This window comes from Gavialis gangeticus, unplaced genomic scaffold (assembly GCF_001723915.1).
Source record: "Gavialis gangeticus isolate Ggan-Ray unplaced genomic scaffold, GavGan_comp1, whole genome shotgun sequence".
In the NCBI taxonomy this organism is placed as follows: domain Eukaryota; kingdom Metazoa; phylum Chordata; order Crocodylia; family Gavialidae; genus Gavialis; species Gavialis gangeticus.
Window position 1 is genome coordinate 1,094,599 of NW_017729007.1, and position 15,125 is coordinate 1,109,723.

General features: G+C 43.1%; 1 protein-coding gene across 2 annotated transcripts in view; it reads left to right on the forward strand.

Moving 5' to 3' along the window:
• EPB41L4B (erythrocyte membrane protein band 4.1 like 4B) overlaps positions 1–15,125 on the forward strand; it is a 236,630-nt gene that overhangs the window by 135,638 nt on the left and 85,867 nt on the right. For both annotated transcript variants that reach the window (XM_019509253.1, XM_019509255.1), the window contains exon 18: positions 5,531–5,598. In XM_019509253.1, coding sequence (XP_019364798.1) covers positions 5,531–5,598 — 68 coding nt within the window. The remainder of the gene's footprint in view (positions 1–5,530; positions 5,599–15,125) is intronic.

The window sequence follows — 15,125 nt, forward strand, 5'->3', positions numbered from 1 at the left end:
TTACCATGGATTTACCATGTAGCCCACACGCTGGGGTCAGATACTTCAATTGACTTCTTTGCTGAGTGCAGATGTTCCTTGTGCAGAGTTGGTATGATCATACTGACGGTCACGAGAGAGAAAAGATATCATTCAGGTGTTGTAAGCACAAAGAGCATCCTTTGTTTAGGATGCTGGACCCACAGCTCATGGTGCTGTTAGTGGCTGAGTCTCTTGCTTGAGTTCTGAAGAACATGGCATGTGCTGTGCAGTGTCAGCCTACTGAGTGTACTATCCTATAGTCCTAGTCTGTGTTCAGGAGCCATGGGGAAGGAGTGCTGAATGCATCACACCTAGGGCAGGAACCTTATCTGATCCTTCTCTTGGTTTTGTGACCTTTATTCATCAAGATCAAGCCAGCTAGCAGGTGGACGGATAGTATAACAAAATCTTTTTGCAGCCTTATTTGATACATCCGTGGACATGGCCAGCATAACAAGGAAGATCAAGGTTACAAAGACTCAATTCACCAGGCAACCTCTTCAGCTACAAGGTGTCATGATCTCATTCCTGAACTGACAGGCTGGTTCAGAAAACATTTTCCATCTCCTCCTTGGCTTTCCTGACTAAAATGCAGCCCAGCCATCAATTTTTTCCAGACGCCCTGTGGTGCTGTGCTCTGTATACATAGCCAAGAGCCTTATGAATTGCACACACACTTCATAAATCCCAGCAGAAGATTTATGTGGGGTTTCAGTATCTCTCAAAACTTAAGTCTGCTGCCTTAGAAGAAAAGAACTCTGCAAAATGTAGGCAGCTTGCTTATGCTGTGTGCATTCTTTGTTTCTGGGTTCTCTGTTCTGTAATTTGGCAGCAAGCTATTTCCTGTTTGGTAATAACTTAGAGTATGTGACCACATATGAAAGAAGCCTAAGTACCAGATGGTCTACCCTGCCTCCCAGGCATCAAAACTCATCTTATTATATCATGACTGATTCCTAGGAAAAGGGAATTTGCCTCAGTAGAGGAAATCTGCTGAGTAGCCACATGTCACTTGATTTCTGTCTTCATATATCATTATTATACAAATGCCAGGCTTTAGAGGAGTAGCTTTCAGCTGCCCATGGCTACTTGCTGATATAAATTCCCTACAAGTACTGAATGGTACTAGAGAAACTCTGGGTGAAGGTACACATTAGACTTAGACTGGACTTACTCTAGAATATCAAGCAGAGTTAAAGGTAGACTGTACTGTGAGAAGTCTCATGTTAAGGGTTAATACCACTTCTTGTCTACACAGCTTTGACTTGCCAATAGAGGGCTGTTGAGGATACCTGGGCTCTATCCATGCTTTGGGAGGCTGCTGGGGGTGGGGAGTGGGGCAGTTGGAAATGGTACATCCTGGGATTCTGGAGGACTGCAAATTGCTCATTTTATCTTAATGGAGCAGACTGAAATTACCCTAACATGAGCTAGGACACGTGGCCCACAGTTAACCCTTACCTGAAGTGGCATAACTTTGAGACACTCCGAGAGTACTTTCCTTTAATATTTGAATGTTCACATCCTAAGTGCCCTTAGTATAGTTTAAGTGTAATGTATAACTTCACCCTCCCTCTTTAGAGAATGCTGAGGTCTCTGAGTAGAAAGCTAGATCTTGATCCTACTACCTGCATTTCTTCAAGGAGCTCAGCAATCCAGGCTTTCCTCTGGGGTTTTACCAAATATATAGAACGTTATTTCTTGGTTGTGGGCCAGATCTTTTAGTCCTGCTGAGGAAGTTGTTGGCTGGTGAGTCGGAAAGATTTGCAGAGTTAGGAGAAAACAATGCCAAGTCTGCTGCCATGTTGGGTGTCTTAATATTTGGATTCCACAAAAGAAAGAGCACCACTGTTTCTGGTTTCTCTTTGCAGAAATGCAGTTTCCAGTGAGAGTCTCTCTCTCTGCCTCCTCATCTACAATACCCACTGTTCTGGCTTAAAGTGTCATTTTGTATTCTGTAAATAATAAGGAAAAAATACAATGTTTAAGAACACACCACCTTCCTGAACCCGATAGTGAGTTGGTTCCATGTTTTGGAATAGGTCAGTGCCTGGGTTAGCAGCATGAATTTGGGACTTGAAAGTAACAGATCTGGAAAAAAACTAAGGGTTAATTCTTAGCAACAATTGTGCTCTTAGCTAGCTAATGAGGCACTCACTTCATTGTACCGAACGAGATAGAATTCTAATAATGTCATTTGCAGTTACAATTGCTGACTTTTCTGATTTTCTAATCTTCCATTCTCAGTTCTCTACTGTTTAGTTCTTTGAGTGAATCTTAACATTCAGATCACTTCAGTTTAAAAAGGTTAAAAATGGAATAAAGCAAAATTCATAGTTTTTAAAATGAGTCAGTTTGACAAATAGTAAGAAATTAAAATAATCATAGAGCCGTAGGAAAGTAGGGCTGAAAGGGACCTCTGGAGCACCTCTTATCCAGGGGTGGCTAACATGCAACAGGGGTGCCACAGGTGGTATGGCCTTTATGTGTGGCACACAGCAGATTGGGGAGGGGACAGGCAGCATGACAGCAGATAGAGCAGAAAGCAAAGCAGCAGCCTGATCAGGGAGCAGAAAAAACTGAGCAGCGGATCAGGTAAGGAAAATGGATTGGAGTGTCACTCAAGAAGGATGCAGGGCTAATTTGCTGCATGCCTGTCAAAAAGGTTGGCGCCCACTTATGTAATCCAGCCCCCTGTCTGAGGCAGGATCCTATGCAAATGGTCCCATGCAAATTCTTGTCTTACCTATTACTAAAATAATGCAGTCAATTCTAATATACAACCACAAGGCCTGCTATAGGTAAAGCTGGTCAGTGCCCTGCTGCTGCATGGATTGTTAAGTTATACTTGAGAGATCCAAGGAAGAGGGCCATCCCCTGCTCAGAGGAAGGCAAAACCCCCCACAGTCTGTACCAGTATGACCATGGGGTAAAATTTCTTCCTGATTCCAAATGTTGGGATTGGTCTGAGCCTGAGCAGAAGGGCAAGACTCTAGCCAGGAACCGCCACATTTTAGTCACAGCAGGTGCATTGGCACACCCCAGTCAAAATTCCCAGCCTTGGTTGCAGCCAACACCCAGTGCTTCTGAGGAAGGTGGGGGGCAAAAAAACAAAACCTGACACATTTAGCAACAAGAGAGGAAAAAAAATGGTCTCAGCCCCATGCGGCAACCAGCAAAGCCCAGAAGCATGGGAAATACCTATACAATTGCAAAGATTCCTAGATCATCCCTAATTTAATAATAAATATTCTATTCTGAAAAATTCACATTTTCATCATTCAGAAATACAGCAGCTGTGTGTGAAGTATCACAACGTTCCATAATCATCACAGAGCAAGGGAATACTGACTCTATAATGCACCTACATGAGCCATCTGCCCTCCCCATGGTCATCCCCCCCCCCTTCTCTACACAAATTACATTATAAGAAAGAGCTAGCCTGTGAATATACAAACTTTGGACTAGGCTTCTCAACTGTCTATGGCCAGGTGTCTGACCTGTCCAAAGATACTTTCTCTTTTATGCATCCAAAGATCCTCACTTTAGCTGTTTTAGTCTCAACATTTCACTGATTATCTATCTATGATGACCTCTCAGGCCCTTTCTGAGTCATTGCTTTCCAAGATGAGAATTCCCATACAGTATGTGTAAATTGTATTTTTTATTCCTAGAAATTAAAACACATTTATTATTATTATGACCATATAACTAGGTGAGTCATCACTATGTCAGAGTAAACTGTCTCCTTTTACTAGCCTACTAAACTTGTGTTATCTACAAAATTAATCAGCAAAGGTTTTATGTTACTATCTAGATCATTGCCAAAACACTAGTGTTGTATCAAGAACTGACTGCTGTGGGAGCCACTTATTGATATCTCCTGAATAACAATTTTTCTTTGAGACCTGTCACTAAGCTAGTTTTTATTCTATCCAATGTGTGGCAAGTTAAATCCATATAAAGTTGGCAGGGGTGTTAAATAAGGAAGTCTCAGGCATTTTTCCCAAATGCCTAGGAGAAATCAAAGTATACTCTATCAGAAAGAAGAACAATCCTATTCCAGAAAGATAACTAGTTTGTCTGACAAAACCTACTTTCTATGAAACTATGATGATAAGCCTTCATTATGGTTTTAACCTCTAATTCTTTGTTGATTGGGTCCCAAATGAACTGTTCCATTATTTTGCCTAGGACTGACATGAGGTTAATTGGTCTATGGACCCCTGGGTCATCACTTTACCATTTTTAAATATTGGAATTTTCCAAATTTCCCCAGATGTATTAATTTCTAACATAATAATTCAGAGAGTGCTCTATCTAGTTCCTTTTAAAATTACATTCTTTATATTAGCATTAATTTAAAAAGCTTAATATTAGCAGATGCTGTCTCTCTTTCCTCTTTTAAAAATAGTAAACATTTTAGTCTCAACATTTTCTGGAATAGGTACATCCTCCTGTGTTATTCTTTAAATGCATCCTCCTTAGTTATTGTAATTTGAAAGCCAAAAAACCCTTTACTCTGCCCCAGAGTTCAACAAACAGCACCCTTCATATAATAACTACTTTCTCCAAGTATTCCTAAATGCAATCTTAAGCTAACTGTAGGTTTATAAACCGCTTCCAATATGAAAGCTATATCTAGATGTTTGGTTTTATTGTTTTCCATTTTAATAAACAAAGAAAAATTAACATATTGTATTCCTGGGTCAACTGTGCTCCCTCTATTTAGTGAAAACAAAAGAAGTCACAGCCTATAATCCATTACTGACATGGGGTACTCTGGTCTAGCCAACATTTGCAGAAAGGTGCCAGAGTTTCACTGGTGTTACTGATCTAGTTGGTGTTTGCATAGGGGTAGTGAAATCCTAAATGCAGATTCTAGAGTAGTTATGTATCAGAATCTGCTTAAATTAGGTGCTGTGTGGTGCTGTTCTTATGGAAAACTTCATTTAAGCATTTTTAGCAGTATTTCAAGTTTTTGTACACAGGAGAGACTGTGAAAAAAAATGCTGGTTGAGAAGCTATTCTGCTGACTGGATGGCCAGATTGATTCTATGCAGAAATATTGCTTTTGCTATTGATTTTTTCTTTCAATGGTTGAATGAAGGATTATAAGATTTAATAAGGTGAGTGGCTGTGGCTATGAAGGCAGAAAACTGTAGTAAATAGTTTAGCTGGTCTTTTTTTAGTGGAAAAAGACACGTTTGGTAGGTTTTCATTTAATATTTTTACTACTTCGACTCAGGTATTTAAAGGAACACTCCCAAAAATTAATTCTTGTAACCCTGCTTCTCTGTACAATATTATGCAGCTGATCAGCTATTAAAATAAATCACAGTGGAACAAGATGGAAGACAAAAACCATCTTGCTTCTTAAATCTGGGTACCAAAACCATATCATGAATTGCATGTAGGTTGCTGCTTATAGGAATATTTTTATGGTAAATGTATGTATAATCATAAATATGACAACACTATACTAAACTTTGGCCATTTCCTTTAACAGGCTGGGAAAGAAGAGACATCTCTTGTAAATCCCAGCAAGACCTCCAGCCTGCAGGACCGTAATGTAAGGTCTGTTACTTCTTGTTTGTAGGGAAAGCAACAAATAAATATATTACATAGTAAATTTTCAAAGCATGATCTACAACATGCATGCCCTAACTCCATGTGTATTAATCTAAATTACTGAGTAGAATGTAGCCAGAAAAGAAAAAAATTAGCCTGAGTAGGTTGTATTTTCTCAGGGATCATATGTGTATGTCTAACTATAGATATTTAAAAAAATCATCATAAGTGATGCAGGGAAGAAACTTTGAATTGAAATTGATCATACAAGTCTTTCATAGACTTATAGAAAATTATGGTTGGAAGGGATCTCGAGGTCATTCAGTCCAACCATACAGGCAAAAATAGATGCATTTTGGTAGGAAATCTGTGCAAGAATCAGCCTCTAAGTAGTTTGCTAAAATTCAGGATAGCTTTGAAGTTACAATCTTGCTTTTTTATATTTTGAATTGATTTCCACTCTGATGCCTTTGATCAGTATACTGCATTTCCTAGTTCAATGAAATCTTCAGCAGCTGCTGCTTCATTGTTATATTTGTGGTACAGTAGAGCCTAAGAGCCCCAGGGCCTTATAAGACAGCACATTTACTCTGGTGAAACATACATTGGTTTTGTACACTGCTTAAAAATTGCACCAAGATCTGGAGCCGACAGATAGATATACAGCTATCTGAGGTGCTACATGCTGTATGCGCTTTTACAGTGCCCTGCTGCACAAGGAGAGGGGATTACGTAATAGCTTATATGCCTTGCTAAATGGCTATGCTGGGATTAGAATGAGACAGATGATACCCACACTGTTGTTTTACCCCTGTTTTCCTCAGGGCAATTGAAATAAGTTGCACCAAACCCTAGGGGCTCCTACAGATGTGCGGAGAGCCTGCTCTGACATGCTAGAAATCCAGCGCATCGGAGCACACTTGATTAATCGAGTCTGCCGGGGCACAGAAATTGATGCACTCCAGCAGCCTTCCACATCACATGTATCAGCGTCCCCATGCATCCCTGTGCTGAAAAAATGGCAGCAGAGTGCTTTGAAATAAAACAGGGTTGATGAGCTTTAGTTCAAAGTGCCCCGCCACGTTTTTTTCAGCGTGGAGACACTGATACGTGTGACGCACAGGCGCTTTTAATTAGCGCAGCTCGCTAATTAAAGTGCCTGACACCACATCCCATAGCACACATAAAAATGCCCTATGGTTCTATATGGTTGTGTCTGTTTCTCCTTTACACCAGGGTAAAGGTTGATTATGCAGTGAAAATATATTGTTTTTCCAGTCTCCCAGTCCCCTGACAGCACCTTGAGGGTATGGACAAAGGTACGTTTGCAACCCTTTTAAAACTGGGCACATTTCAAAAGGCAGCAGCTGTTAAACTGTAATGAGCCAAGGATGATACAAATGTAGCAAGGCTCTCCAACTTTAACATTGCTTATTCTAGTTGGAGCAGTTCTGCTATGCCTCAACTCATTCATACATGACAACTGGAGCAGACCAGCTGCTGCCCTTTCCCCTTTTGAAAGGGATCCAAATGCAGGTGTGTCCATACCCTGTTGTGCTAGATGCCATCCAAACACAGAATATGCTTCCGTTCCTTGTTTTTCTACTTCCTGGAGCTGAAAGAGAGGATTTGGTGCAGTGTGCAGAACTGGTTGATTTGCACTTTTTGGTATTCTGAATGGCTTACTCTGAAAAACAGTTTTGTTGTGCTGGCAGCTGATTATTTTGATAGGGACTCCTTTGGCAAGGACTTAATTGCAATCTAATAATTTTGTCTGAATCATAGAGGAGTTTGCATGATGGCATATCTGGGAACATTTTTACCTTTAAATGAAGGGTAGCAACATCCTTTGGTTCATCTGCAGTGTCAGAAAGTCACTCTGAGCGCAGTTGCAGCAGGGCACAAATTGATTTGATGTGTGATAATTAAGCAGGCTATATCAAACAGCTCATTATGGTAGCTCACCACAGTTTTTGATCACTGTACGGCAGCCTTCGCAGAGTGAGGGAGGAACACGTTACTTCTAAAAGCTCAGGGGTCTGCAATCAATAGTTCTATCAACTGCAAGTGCCTATCCTATTCTCTCTTGGACTCCCACTGCCTGGCCGGGATGCAAGCAAGGAAACATATAGAGAGTTTACCCTGTCTTTTCTTTTCTTCCCTTCTTGTAATACAACCAAGCACCAGCAGGAATAGGTGCTAAATAGGGAGGGAGCATACCAGGGTGGGAGGCACTTACCGGAGCTGTTTCAGGGTTTACCAGAAGGTAACAGAAAGCAGTCTGAGGACATGGCACCTACCTGCCAACTTCTGTTAATGATTCTGTGAGATAGTGAATCTGCACATGTGAATCTATAGTTATTTTCTGTTGAATCTGCTAATGCCACTGCATGTATACTTTGACTTTATATTTACAGTATAGTCTATGCCTGCTAGTCGGGCAGTCCAGTTTGAAAAATTGGAATGTTTCCAACATTTTTGTTTCAAGTGAGAACATGCACTGAAACTGTCCCTCTCTTTCAGATTCCCAGCTACTCCTATTTGGTGTATGACCTTTTCATCCTGGCTAGGGACCTACTTAATTCACAGCCAGACAAAGGCATTTTCACAGTTTGGTCACGGCACAAAGAACTGATTTCTCAGGCATTTCTTGGTAGCCCTGCCCCTCACTGCTGATTGGTGGAGAGGACCCAGGGGGAGGAGGGATGAGGGGCAACCACTATCTGAGCTGCTGGCTGTCCACCCAGCCACCCTACCAGCTGGCACCATCCCTTCCTGAACAGGCTGTGAGGCAGTGAGGACCACTGGGGAGCCACCATTATATTTTTATGAAGCTTTTTTTAAGTTGATTTTGTAGACAATTGTGGATTACGCAGCAGCTCCATAGGCTAAAGGCATGTGACCATTGCCTTGCTTTCCAGACAGTATTGTAGTCTTCTGATGCCCTTAGGTCTCTAACTTCTCCCAGATTTGCAAGCACCCATGCAGTTTGTCCCCACAGTAGCCTATGCCTTTATTTTTAGACTTCTGCTTAAGCTTCTCTCCACAACAACACAAAAGTTTCAGTTAGTGCAGAACATGATGACCAATTTGCTTAGGAGAAATGAGCTAGTGTGAGTGAGTACCTTATGCATTTGCTACATCTGCCATGTTGGCTTGCCATCTGCTTGTATGTATGCCCTCTAAATATCCCTGTGTTCATTTAAAAATTGAACCCAGTATCTGCCCAAATTATACTGGAATATTCACCTGTCTTTCTGCAGAAGAGTTGTGTCAGGGACAGTGACTTTGCGTATCTGATTTCTAAACTTATAACTAGAGCATGCATTAGTAAACTATCCTGATTGTCTGAACTCATGAGACTGGACAGTTGCTTTGCACGTGGTAATGTGGTAAAGGTGAACAGAGGCAGCTCTGATACCAAAGCATAGTTTTTTGTATGGCAGGGACCAGGGTGGGTGAGATGCAATAGAAAGTGCTATAATTGGTATAATTCACCGTGTGGTTTAGATGAAGGAACTGTCTCTTTTACAGTCATCTTGCTCACAACTTTGCCAGTCGGGAGATTGCATTGCTAATGAATTAACTACTTAGACATGGCCTGTATTCCCCTGAGCAATTATTTTAGCATCTGCCATAGCAAACTCAATTTGGTTAACAAATGCTATAGCTCTTTGTAAAATTAGTTCTGGTTCAAGAAGTAATTACTCGTGTATGTGCAATATTGCTGGTTTTTGCCGCAAGCTGGTCTCCAGCCATTTTGGACCTAGCCCCTTAATGGCATGTAATATCATCTTCTTATAAAGGAGCAACATATCTGCCTGTTTAGTCATCCATTTTCCATGTGTGTTGTGACTCTTTCTGCATTCAGTCATTTTAGGTATGGAAGAATTATAAGAAGTTGAAACTCCGGTTGCCGAGACCATTTTCAGAGTAGGGAAGTATCTAAACAATGTTTCATTGTACAGTCCACAGACATTTTAATATGTTTTAAATGCCTTCTGATGTTTCCATTATCAGTTGGGCTATCATCCTCCATAAAGATTTAAGTAGGAGGCTGGGAGGAGGCAGAAGGCAGATGAGCTCTTCCTTCTCTGCTAACAGCAGAAGGAGACTTCCCACTCTTCTCTCCAGTTTTGGAGAGCAATGCCACGGTTCCCTCTTCACAGGGGTGCACTTAGGACCTCCTCCTCCTTTCTTCAATCTGCTTTCAACACTGGCTCTTAGTGATTAGAACAGGTGTAGAAGAGGCTTAAATGGCAGGTTTAAGTAGGAGTTCTGCAATCCTTGTTGCCAAGGTATTTTGGGAGAAGAACAAATAACCTCATCTAACCTGGAGGGAGACCCCATATACACTTGCATGCATTAGGATAGTACCCCAGGTTCACTCACGCTCCATCTTTATGGTCAAGTTGAATTTCAAACACCACACACTCACGAGCACTGTAGGCAAGCATGCAAATGACTGATTAGATGAATGCACACTACTAACTGATTCCCAATCCCTGTTCCCTAGCATGATCTTCTTACAGCATGTGCATCATTTGGATTGAGGATGTCACTATTGCTGGAAACTGTTGTTTGGTGTTGGAGTGAACTGTGGAAGGGTGGGGATTTAAAACCTGTGTATGTGCCCTTTTGGAGGATTTTAGACTCCCCTCTTTTACAGTGCCCTGGTGCATTGTAAAACAATATTGCTATGTTGCCTAAAAGAAGATGTCTGTCTACTCGGCTCATTACACAGACTGTGTCAAATCAAGAGTACTGCTGGTTTGTGGTTGCCATTTTGAAGAGCATGGCACGCTGTGTTAAGGCTGAGAAAAATGTTTGTAAGAGACCTATCAGCATTTGGCTAGCTTTAGGTTTGCAAAGCTAAAGTCACTTTGTATATGTTTAGCCAAGTTTAGATGAAAATGTTTCTGTCCCTAGAATGACTGGAAAATAGTGTAGTAGATTCTCCTTCAGATCTGGAACCGGAGTGTTTGGGGGCTGCGACTGGTCAGATAAGTTCTCTGACTACATTCTGCTGAATGTAAAGCCTTGTTCCACAGGACACTTAGTACATGTTAAATCTGTGCAATAATAAAGTTAGATGATGTTCTGAACAGTGGCACGGTAGTGGTTACTGTGATCTCTAACATGCATGGGTCACATATTGCTGGTCCTAGCTCTAACACTACACCAGAATCTGGAACCAGCTGATTTGTTGGTCCCAGTCCTGGGACCCCCTGGGGCTGTGAGCATCTGGCTTTCAACTTGATCCTGAAGAAATCTGACAAGTGAAAAATCCAGGATCCATCCCTCTGATGTCTGTGGCTTTCCTCATCTCACCTGAAGGCTTGATACAGTAGAGGGGTCCCTAGCTGGTGTCAGAGCTGGCTGGCTGAGGACTGCGCTTGGCTCATGTTATCTCCGTGGAGCAGTCCAGTGGTAGCTAAGCACATCATTTAATATGATCTGGAGATAGTCCTTGCATGAAAAATTGTAACTTTGCTCCAATAAGAGAGCACTTTGGTTGTACTTTACTGCTTGAACTTGGAACTACCCACATTTTAAATGCATTTAGTGATGTGGCCCTGACCTCTCTGTGGTCAGGAAGATTAAGAGTAGCCATTTTGGCTTGTTTCCTCAAAATAAGATGGGATGTCTCAGCACTACTTCTTCCTGCCCCCATTCACTGGGATTGGGCCTCAGAGGGCCAACACCAGCCTCTCTCACCAGGATTGGGCCCCAGGGGCTCAGCACCACCCCCTCTTATCCCCAAATGCTGGGGTGGGGCCCAGTGCCACTCTTACCCAGCCCTTCATGCTGAGCTCAGATACCTGATCCAGTGCTCAGGGCCCAGCAACTTTCCATGTGTCTGGAAATTTGGCAGCAGGGGAGTAGTGCCACCACTCCACCACTGCCAAATTTCAGGGCCCTGGGGAGCCCCATAGGCTGTGTCTGGCCCATGGGAGGGAGGTTGAGCACTCCTGTTCTAAGTGTCTGCGGGGTGGAGAGGGGAGAGAAGGAATCTACTTCAAAAATACTTGAAAGAGGTAGCAATCCATTGCGTTTTTCTGATGCAAATATCCCTGTTTTAAAGGTGTTCAGGGAGGACTTGCCATAGGGTGCATTGGTTGTAGGGGGATTGTAAAGAAATAATAGAATTCACACTGCCTGGTGGAATCGCCCACAAGTTCAGGGAGTTCAGCTCAGTACCTAAATTGAACCTTCTGAGATTTCCATGACTAGCTGTCTCGTTTCCCCTTTGTCTGAGGCTCATTTACTACAGGTTCTTACTGCTATAGCAAGACTAGCTTACTCTAGTGATCTAGCATTCAGGCTAGAGTGTGCACGTTTATTTCTTCCTCCATCCAGTACAGATAGACTAATCCCCCGTGTAACTTCAGTAGCTCCAAGAATTACAGTGACAATGACTGAGGTGAGATGAATACAGATCCTGAAAGTTAGTCATGCTTTTGGTAGGCTCTGAGATCCTGCCTAGAAACACTCTGGCTTCCATTCTTTGAAAATGTAGCTTGCAAAGATTATACTATGTTTACTGACATTAAGGTAGCCTTTTCTTCTATCAAAGTATCTATTTTGCATAGACCTGTATAGGATACCATGGAATTATTTTCTAGTGCCTTGTCTGTGGGGAGAGTGGGGAACTAATGATTAGAAAGGTATTGAAGAAGGGCTTGATAGAGTGCTCCAGGCTTAAAACAAAGACAACGTGATGGAAAGGTTGGACATCAGCTAGCTTCTTTGGCCATTTGTAGACGACACAGGGGTTTACTTTGCCCTAAACTGAAGCGGTGTTTTTTTTAAAAACACGGCTTCAGTTTAGGGCAAAGTAAATCCCTGTGTCATGTACATCCATGTTGGGCCCGATCCTTACCTGCCTCTCCAGCGGCGAGGAGGGGAGAGCGAGCTGTTGGCGGGCAGAGTGGTCCCTCAGCTGCCGGTGGGGAGGCGCTGGTAGAATCAGAGAATCATAGGGCTGGAAGGGACCCCAAAGGATCATCGGGTCCAGCCCCCTACATGAGCAGGAAAGACATCTGGGGTCAGATGACCCCAGCAGGTGGCCATCCAGTCTTCTCTTGAAGACCTCTAGGGTAGATGATTGCACCACCTCTGTGGGGAGCTTGTTCCATAGTCTGGACACCCTAGTTGTAAAGACATTTTTCCTAATGTTCAGCCTGAAACTACCTTCCAGAAGTTTGTGGCTGTTGCTTCTAGTTTTCCCCCAGGGTGCCCTGGTGAACAGTTGTTCACCGAGCCCCTGATGTATACCTCTGATATAATGGTAAGCCACAATCAGGTTCCCTCTCAGCTTTCTTTTCTTTAGGCTGAAGAGTCCAAGATCCCTCAGCCTCTCCTCATATGGCAAGTCCCTGATCATGTGGGTGGCCCTTCTCTGGACCCTCTCAAACTTTAGCATGTCCTTGTTGAAGTGCGGCACCCAGAACTGGATGCAATACTCCAGCTGCGGCTGCACTGATGTTGAGTAAAGTGGGAGAATCACTTTGGATTTACTGGAGATGCATTGATTGATGCATGCCACAGTTTTTCATCAATATGAATATGAGCCTCACATTGCCAGCTCATATTCATGCTGGGCTCTATTGTTACCCCCAGATCCCTTTCATTTATAGTGCTGGTCAGGTTAGCGATGCCCAGCCTGTAGGTGTGCTGGGGGTTCTTCCTTCCCAGATGCAGCACTTCGCATTTCTCTATGTTGAACCTCATCTGGTTCCATTCTGCCCAACATGCCAGCCTGTCCTGGTCTGCTTGTATGTCCATCCTATCTGCGGGTGGGTCTGCACAACCCCCATATCTTGGTGTCATCTGTGAACTTGGCCAATGGGCTTTTCACTCCCTCATCCAGGTCATTGATGAAGATACTGAACAGCACTGGGCCAAGTACCAACCCCTGGGCTACGCCATTGCACACATCTCACCAAAACGAAACCAGTCCATTCATTTGGACTCTGTGTCCTACCCCGCAACCACATTTGTACCCACTTGATGGTCCCATGGTTGAGCCTGATATCTTCCAGTTTTCTGATCAGTACCTCGTGGGATACCAGGTCAAAGGCTTTCTGGAAGTCAAGGTATATGATGTCAACTGCTTTTTTCTCATCCAGGTGACGAGTCACCTGATCATAATAAAAAATGAGGTTGGTCAGACAAGACCTGCCTGCAATGAAGCCATGTTGGCTATCATTCAGTATCATGCCTTCTGCAAATTTGTCACATATAGCCTCTTTGATGAATGTTTCTAGGATTTTCCCTGGAATAGAAGTTAAGCTAATTGACCTGTTGTTTCCTGGGTCTTCACACTTCCCATTTCTGAAGATGGGCAGAACATTGGCCATCTTCCAGTCTTCTGGGATTTCTCCAGAGGCCTGTGATTTTTGAAAGACCTTTGCCAGGGACTCTGTGATAACCTCGTCCAACTCTTGCATCACTCTTGGGTGCAGTTCATCCAGTCCTGCTGATTTATATACATCTAATTTCTTTAATTGATCATACATCGGTTCTATGGCAGTGGTGGGAATAGTGTCAATCCCTCCATGCTTGTTCTGTGCCCTACCTGGCATATTGTTCCACTTGGTCTTGTGAAAGACTGAGGCAAAGTAGTCATCTAGGAGTTCCATTTCTTCCTGAGTGGTAGTGACCAGGTATCTTGAGGCATAGAGCAGCAGCCCCACACTCCCATTAGTTTCCCTTTTACTCCCTATGTAGCTAAAGAAGGACTTCTTGTCCTTGGTTCTTGTAGCTAGTTTTCATTTGGTTTCTGCCTTAGCTTGCCTAATCTGTTTTCTACCAGTGCGGGCCATTGTCAAGTAGTCTTTCTTGGAGGCTATCCCAAGCTTCCATTGTTTGTACGCCTCTTTCTTTTTCTGTAGGAGGGCTGCAACTTCCCTGCTTAGCCAAGAGGGTTTTTTGACCCTTCTGCTACTTTTTCTTCATAAGGGAATGGATTTTCTCTGACCCTTAAGGATTGTATCCTTAGGGAATGACCATTCTTCTCGTGTTCCCTTTACCTGTGGTCCCTCAGGGCATTCTCTACTAGTGACCTGAGCTTATTAAAATGTGTGTTTTTGAAGTCTAAGACTTTGAGCTTAGTATCTGTTTTGTCAGCCTTACGATGGACCGTGAACGTAATGATTTCATGGTCACTATCGCCTAGGCTGCCCTCTATGTTTAAGTTGGTCACCAGGTCATCCCCTTTGGCCAGGACCAGGTCAAGAACTGCATTGCCTCTACTTGGCCTGTGCACCTCTTAAGAGGAGGGCCACTCGCATGATCAGGGGACAGCAGGGCAGGCCCTATGAGGAGAGGCTATGGGACCTGAACCTGTTCAGCCTCCAAAAGAGAAGGCTGAGGGGGGATCTTGTGGCCTGTTATAAACTAGTCAGGGGGGATCAGCAGGCATTGGGGGAGTCCCTGTTCCCCCAAGCACTGCCAGGAGTGACCAGGAATAACGGTCACAAGCTGGCAGAGGGTAGATTTAGGCTAGATATCAGGAGGCGCTACTTCAC